This window comes from Lontra canadensis, unplaced genomic scaffold (genome assembly GCF_010015895.1).
Source record: "Lontra canadensis isolate GAN:19392208 unplaced genomic scaffold, GSC_riverotter_1.0 scaffold24, whole genome shotgun sequence".
Taxonomy (NCBI): Eukaryota; Metazoa; Chordata; class Mammalia; order Carnivora; family Mustelidae; genus Lontra; species Lontra canadensis.
Genome location: NW_022631018.1, coordinates 13935039 through 13943084, shown reverse-complemented (window position 1 = coordinate 13943084; position 8046 = coordinate 13935039). Strand labels below are relative to the sequence as shown.

The window sequence follows — 8046 nt, the reverse complement described above, 5'->3', positions numbered from 1 at the left end:
TCAGCTGGCTTCCACGGAATCAATGCGACAGAAACTAACAGTGGCACCGACGAAAAGGGGTTGAAGGTAGAGGACTTCACCTGCCGCCAAGGGCGCACGGCAGAGGACCGGCGCGGATCCCAAGCACTGCATGCTGGGAGCTGTAGTCTCCCGGGGAGGTCCGGTGCAGTAAGGAGCGGGAGGGGGCGGGGCCCGCGGCATGCTGGGAGCCGTAGTCGTGGAGACTCGGCCTCTGCGCTTCCAGCCGCGAGTTGGGGAGTGGGGAAGGGGGGGGGGGTGTTCCTCACTGCATGCCGGGAATTGTAGTATTTCTAGAACCCCGCTCCCGCAGTGTGAGAGGCGCCATTTTAGGTCCCGAGGTGCGGCCGCGCGGAGCCAGAGCGCAGGCGGGCTCAGCCCCGGCGCCGGGCCGGCCCCGCCCCCGGGGCGCCTGGCGCCCGCCCCCCGCCCCGCTCAGGCCCCGCCTTTCCCCACGTGTCCGCTGCCGAGGGGAGGCGCCTGAGCCGGAGCGGGCCCGCCAGCGGTCCGGCCCCGTCGGCGCAGAGGGTCCTGTCGGCGGCGCCCGGGAGCGGCCCGGCTCCCCGATGCTCCCGCGCCGGCTGCCGCGGGCCGGGCTGTGCGCGTAGTGCCCGGCTCCGGCCCCCTGAAGTGCCCGCGGGGTTGGGAGCGGCCTCGGCCCCGCGGAGACGGAGCGGCTGGAGGACGAGGCGGCGGCCGCGGGGAGGAGGATGGGGGCTAACCAGTTAGTGGTGCTCAACGTGTACGACATGGTGAGTGCGGCCCAGGCCGGCAGCCTCCGGCCGCTCGGCGCGGGGCTCGGACCCCCGGCCCCCGGCCCCTGCGCTTCCTGCCTCGCGTCTCCGCCTCCAGCTTAGTTCTCGGGGTGGGGGAGGGGAGCAGGAGGCTGTTGGAATCCTCGCGCACGTCGGCGGGCGGGCAGCGCTGCCCGGTCCGCCCGAGGGCTCCCGCCCGGGCTCGGGGCGCCTGGAGCCCCGGCGGTGGCCCCTGCGCGGCCCGGAGCCCGCGCCGGGCCCGACCCCCCGGGCGGCGGATCGGCGTCCTTCGGGCGAGGCTTCCGTCGGGGGGTCCGACCGCCCTCTCCTGCCGCCCGGACGCCGGGCCGCCCCGTCCCCGAGCACCTCTTCCTGCCCCGGGTCCTCAGGAACTCCCAAGCCCTTCCAGGTCCCGAAAGTCCCATCTGTCGGTGCCGGTGCTAGAGTCTCGTCCAAGGTGAACGGGAGCCAGCACCCCTTTGCCTCCAGGGCAACCTCGTTAACGCGAACGAGGCTCCAGTTTAGCAAGCCCAGCTGAATTCTGTGGGGGTCCTGGTGGGGCTCCTGCGCTGGCCTCTGAAGACCACTCGCCAGGTGATGCAACAGGTACCTGACGTGACCGCAAGAGAGGGAAGGGGAGAGCTTCTGTGTGAGGTCACCTAACTTTGCAGGACGGCCAGCCCACGGAACCGAGTCCCAGCACGGCTTTGTTAGAGTCGCAGCTGAAGTTCCCGGTAGGGGATGGTCGTGGCAGTTAAGATGCGAGCTTGGGTTTGTTTGCTTTCGCTTGATGCGTTTTTGCTTTGTGAGAGAGTCGCCTCTGCCTTCGAGGTGCGAAACCTCTTGGCAGAGGAAGAAGTCCTCATCAGTTTTGTTGGCTTAAAGGCGCGGAAGAGCTGAGGTGCTAGAAGTCAGAAGTCGTGGTTCTCACTCGCAGATCTGAACTTTTCATTCCCTGGCCCTGGGTCTGCATTTCTGAATTTACCCTGTCCCCTCGTGGGTAGAGAGGCGCTCCGTGTCCTAATCTGGGAATTATGTCAGGATGGGCTAGACGCTGCTGGGAACTTGAGGTGAGGTCTCCGTTGACGTGGGTTCTGGGTTCGGAGGTGGAAGGAGGTGGGTTGACGGGCTGAGGGAAATGAGACATGCAGAAAAAATTAGGGGCGAACTGGAGGGCCTAGAACAGCAGGGCACTTGGTAAGGTCTTTGGCCTAGGTCACGGGTTAGAAATCATTCTCTAGATGTTAACTTCTTATGGTACTGGATGCCTTTATTGTTCAAGAGTTTTTACTGCCTTTTTACTGTTTCATTGCCTGTCTCCACCCCCGTGGTGTGCATTTGGTTTCTTGTTTATTCACGAAGACTATTACAAAGTATCTCACAGCATATTTTCTTTTGAGAGCGCAGTATGTGTTTTTCTTCTGGGTCATTCGACCCCTTTATAAATTAGGATATGCAATGGCCAGAGGGTCGTAGACTAAAATCTGAAAGTAGAGGTAGAGATAAGTTTGCCTTTTTAAAATAAAAGTGCCAGTGCATTCTTTGGCAGGTAATGGGCTTCCTTACACTTAGGGACTCTCTGAATCACAAGAAGCATTGCTGATTGTGGTGACTGTAGGAAAAGCTAGAGATGATACTGGTGTTCTGGGTCCCGGAATGAGGTTATTCACATATGCCTAGTTTACGGGCACACGTAAACCAGTATATTTCAAAGGGAAGAGTGTTCTGAAAGATATTAAAAATATTAACATGTCTTTTAATAAAGATCGTATTCCTTATATCACTTTTGTAAAGTAGGTACTTACAGAGGAGGCAGGTAGAGAAAGGGGTAAATTCAACCTGCCCAGATAACTAAAAATAGGATCTAGAATTTCTAGACTGCAGTCTGATTCATTATCTCCTCTACTGAATAATTTCTGTGTTTATTTCTTATCCATTGCTTTTTCCTAGCAATAGGAGAAGGAGCATATGAGTGTCTGTCAGCGTGGCAAATAATTGAATTATTAGACTTCTAACAAACTTGCCCTTGCATGTTCTCTGGAGGGCTTTCAGGCTGTGGCTGTTTCGTGTCACTAATTCGGCAGCCTGCAATTATTATGACCTTGGAAAAGTCACAAAAATGATTGAATTATCCTTTTTCCTTTGAGGAATTGAGACTCTCATAGAGGAGGTACAACAGTAGTAACAATTCAGAACAAAGTAGCATGATTTTGATCGTGGAATGGCAGAAGAGGATGTGAAGGAGGAGACCACATGTGGGTTGTAGAATTAGGGATTGCCGAGGGGTACAGGACCTCCACAGGCAGAGAACAGTCAGCAGGAACAGTGGCGGGAGGAGAGCGCAGGTGGGACTGGGAAACAGCTGGTCCCCTATAACAGTGTAGCCTGCGTGAAAGAGACAAATGGACAGTTTGATTAGAACTTTATTCGTTTGGGGCTGGGACAAGGGCTGAGGGGGGGCTGGTCTCTGAACCGGGGGAATCATCTAAAGTTTTCATGGTAGGAAGCAGGGTGATCAGAGTTAGTTTTTGAATGAAGACCAGTGTGTTGAGGTAGAAGATCATATCTTTCAAACTGCTCTTTCTCAAGTTGTCTTGGTTTTGAAACGGTTCTGCTTGATGTCAAGGTCAAATCTCTTTTATCTTTGATTGTACTGCTCATGCATCATAGGTGCCTTTGATGGGGACCGCTCTTGTCTGTGCAGGCCGCGTCTAGCAGAGTCCATCCAGACTAGACTTTGCAAACATCAAAATCAACCCCTGTTTTTCACTCATAATCAGTTTATAGGGACCCTTTGCCTTGTATCCTTGTGGCTCTCTGGGAGACCGTCACCTGCCCCAGCTTGGACTGCATTTTTCCTGTTCCCTAGATGGGGAATCGCTGATCATTTCTCTTCTTCCAGAACTGCTGCATGTAAGAAAGAAATCGTATCAGGGTCACCTGTATTAACTTCTTCTCATGGAGGGATAGGATAATCCTTAAAAGGTTACTTAATCTTACACAGTGCAGCTAAATTATTGCTTGCTGCTTTCTCAGTGATTATGTTCCTCTTTGTACTTTGGGGTAGTCTGCTACCAATAAAACATGGCCTGGGTTATTTCTGGGTCCTGGAATGAGGTTATTCACATGTTCCTAGTTTACGGGCACACGTAAAGCAGGTGATTCAGCTGGGGGTCAGGGGCCGGGCCAGTGTCTGGTGTAGGCTGTCTCCCACGATTGTTTCATTTGCCAGAGACCCCGAATTTGTGCCATTTCGGATCATCTTGGCCACTAATGAAGTTTTACAAAATAACATGCAGTAGCACGATAATACTTTTAGATTCATTCAGTAAGCTGCTTCCTGTTTTCAAATAGTATTTGTACATCTTCAGAGCCTTAATAGGGAAAAAAAAAAAAAAGCACTAAGACTCTTCAAATAAGGAAGTTTGGGTCCGTATTTCTTTTGACCATCCCGCTTCCATCTGAGTCCTCCAAGAGCATGTGAGGGCACACGTGTGTGACCTGACTTCGCATGCATCTGTGCGTCTAATTCAGACTTTTTAAATGAGTTCCAGACACATCTACATGCACCCTTCACCTAAATCACCTTCCCAGCTCAGACGTCACCCTTTACTCGACCCAACACTGCCCACCCCCAATCTTGGATTATAATTTTGTCTTGATGACCTTCTGCTTGGTTTTCCAAGCCAGAATGCTGGGAGTAAAAGCACTGCTGCTTCTGTATTATGAGCCGTCAGAGTCCAGTCCCCAGGCCCCGCCGCTCATAGTCTGGTTGATTCTGTCTGAAAGCAGTAGCTTGACCATCAGTAGCTTAAGCTGGAAGGATACTCCTCTTGACTCCAGAGATAAATGATCCCGGGTTAGTTCAGCAGCTCAGCTGGGGGGCACCAAGGACTGAGACTTTCCATCCTTCGTGCTGCTGTCTGTCCCTCTGTCTGTCCCTTCCCTGTTGGCTTTTGTTCTGGTTTGTCCCCTCCTACTTGGGAAATGACCATCCCGGCACCAAATAGAACGTCCTCCAGCAGGGTGTGAAGAAAGACAGAGGCGAGTAGAGCCTTTTTCTCCTTTTCACAGAAAATGCTTTGCCAGAGCCACCCTCCCCTCCTAAGGAATGGTCTGGAATGGGCTCACCTGTGGCTGTCGAAGCCGAGAGAGGGGCTAGCTGGCTTTCCTGGCCCGCCTGGTGAGCTGCGGCAAGGAAGGCAGGGAGCTGGAAATGGCAGTTAGCTGGAAGCCTGTGATGTCTGTCACATATTTTACCTTCTGAGTATTCCTTAAATTGGGGACCTTATGCTCATTTCCACTGTTGCATCTTAAGTTCAGGTCCTCGTTATCTCTGTTCATATAATAGCCTTCTCCTGGTTGCGGTCTCTGGTCTTCATTTGAATCTCTCTCCTCTTCTGTTACCAAAGCAGTCTCCTGACATGTGAATGATTGTGCCATTCCTCGGCTTCACATTCACCTGCGAGGTAGAGGCTAATGCCCTTTATGATGTGACCCCTACCTGACTATTAGGGGCCGACCTCCTACTGGTCCCCCACTGGTTCCCACCCCAGCATAGACGCTTTATGCTCACATGATGGGATTGTCCAGTTATGTGAACAGGCTGTACTGTAGTAGTTCATGCCGCAGTATCTTTACTCCTGTTGGTCTCACCTGGAATGTTCTGTCCAGTGGCCATCTCCCACTCCTCCTGCCTGTAGCTTGGCCCATAGTCACCAGACTCGAGTGAACGCCTGTGCCCTCTTTGTACTTTCCACGTACCTTACAACAGACGTGTTATAGTTCCCTGCTTCCCGCTAGACCAGGTTCCTTGACAGCAGTGTCTAGAACAGGATCTGTCATGAGAACGTGTTCCATAAACATTTACCAAGTGGATGGGATTTCCAGTAGGCGGTTTTATTAGGAATGGTGCCAGTACTGAGAAATGGCTCAGAAAGGCCTTCAGATATCCCTTCTCTTTGGGCCCGATACCTATTTCAGCATTTGTCCCCCTACTTTTACTTAATGTATTTCTGGATTTTAGCTTTTGATCAAACGAGGGGATGGGGAGCGCGGGAAGAGGATGGGAAAATCATCAGATATTCTTCGACAAAGTTTTCTATTTTTTTAAACACTGTGGGCCTAGACTGAGGAAATGGGTGTTAATCGGGTTATTTTGTGAGGTGGGGGGTGTGGCACTCCTTGAGAGGCCCTGCTCGCCTCCGCGTTCCTTCCCGCGCTGCCGCCTGCAGACACTCTGCTTGATGCAGTGACGGTCATTTGACAACTAAGAGGGACAAACCAAAAACACGTAGTCCCTCCTTGAAACATAATCTTTCTGAAAACATTGTCAGAATCATAACGTGGAGTAACCAGTTAACGGGAGCTCGTCCTCATTTCCTCGGAGCTGACATTCCTCTGCTGCCTCAGCCGGCTTGACCGGGGACCCGTGAGTCCCTGAGTCTAGCCGAGGGAATGACAGCCCTAAATCTGCCCCCCACATTACCCGTGGCATTCTCTTTTCTTTGTCCCCATTTAGTAGAGATGAGAAAAGAATTCAGTCTCTCTAGGTGTTTGTTTTCTATTGCTGCAGTAACAAATTGCCCTGATTTTAGCAGTTTAGAACAGGGTACATGGGGTGTGCCTTGTGTGGGCCACAAGTGCAGGCGGGCCCAGCTGGCTCCTCTGCTTGGGCTCTCACAAGCCTGAGATCCCTGAAGTCACCAGCAGCTGGCGCGGTGCAGGGGCAGACCCACCGCCAGGCCCATCCAGAGGGTTTCCAAAACTGAGTTGCTTGTGGTTGTAGGGTCGCGGGCCCAGTCCTTGCTGGCTGCAGCGGGGAGCCCTTCTCAGCTGCTTAAAGCCTCTTGCCTGCCCGGTCTTCAAACCAGCAGCGGTGCCTGGAGTCCGCCCTCTCACCTCCCATGTCTCTGACTTCCCTTCTACTGCGTCTCTTCTACCTCCATCCAGAGAGACTTCTCCGCTTCTAATAGCTCATGTCATTAAAGGGGACCCATGAGGATATGCCAGGGTAATAAGCTCCCTGTCTTCAGGTGTCTTGGGCTTGCATGTCTGCAAAGACCCTTTGCCATGATTCACAGTGACCGATTCACAAGTTCTGGAAACGAGGGTATAGACCCCTCGCGGAGTCATTTTCCATTATCACACCATCTAGGAACAGTATTCTGTAAACCCAGAAATACCTTTTAGCAGTCCTTTGACTCGGCATGGAATGAGCATTAACTCAATAACTTCAAGTGGAAGACTTGAAGTATTGAAAAAATAAAGCGTGGAGGGTGCCCAACTGGCCCCGTCAGAGGAGTGTGTGACTACCTGGACTTGGGATCGAGAGTTCGAGCCCCGTGTGGGGTATAGGAATTACCTAAATAAGTAGAGTTTAAAAATAAAGCATGGAAACCTTTTGTGAGTGGCATGTTGCTGACTGCAGACCCTTCAAACCGTGGTGGTGTTTGGTCTGTCCGCCCTGATGTCACATCTGTGCTCAAGTTCTCAGAATAGAATTCAGTGAAACTTGTAAATTAAATACTATTAAATACCAAGGAGAGCCGACTATTGTAGGTGAATTCTTCCATTAAATAGATGTTCTTTTAAAACAGGACATAACCTTTACTTTTCATTTATTGACTGATTTTCTACAAGATTGCTTACATTCCAAAGCAGCAACTTCGTTCCAAGTCTCACCCAGTTGGTGAATAGAATGTAAAGGGAGGACGGCCAAAATAAATCATTGTATACTATAAGAAAGGCAGAAAAATAATAGAGGGAGATGAGACACATGAAAATAACTTGTAAGTTTCGGTTAATCTGAAATGGACATGGGTTATATGACTGTGACTGGCCTCCCAAAACAATAACTTAAAAGCTGATTAACCCCCCCATCATTTGAAATGAAAGTCTTTGCTCACTAAATTAGGATGGCATCCTTGTCGTAACACTAAGTTCTTGCCCGTACAGAATTGGTGAATCTTGTTCCTACACTATTTTTATTATAATTTCATGGCATATCTTTGTATATGGCTGGGCCAGTTTCCTTTCATTCTTTTTCCCGAGTTTTTTTTAGCTGTTACTCATTTCCTTTTCTAGGCTCTCTGAAAAATTCCATACATTGTCACTTCGTTGTTGTCGTTGTTTTACTTGTGTTAAAATACACCTAGAAGTTACCGCCTTGACCGCTGGTGGCCGTATAGTTCAGTAGCGTAATTCACGGTGCTGTGCAGCCAGTCTCCGGGGCGTTTTCATCCTGCGAAACCTGAAAACTCTGTATTCATGG

The 8046-nt window shown here is 51.1% G+C and overlaps 1 protein-coding gene across 2 annotated transcripts in view; it reads left to right on the top strand.

The window, feature by feature from the left end:
- The first annotated feature begins 545 nt into the window (after positions 1 to 545).
- DESI2 (desumoylating isopeptidase 2) overlaps positions 546 to 8046 on the top strand; it is a 39983-nt gene continuing 32482 nt past the window's right edge. The window contains exon 1 of one of the 2 annotated variants that reach the window (XM_032862883.1): positions 546 to 770. In XM_032862883.1, coding sequence (XP_032718774.1) covers positions 729 to 770 — 42 coding nt within the window. In that variant the 5' untranslated portion in view covers positions 546 to 728. Of the gene's footprint in view, positions 771 to 1289; positions 1380 to 8046 lie in introns of those variants that run through there. The other variant, XM_032862884.1, reaches the window with a different exon arrangement.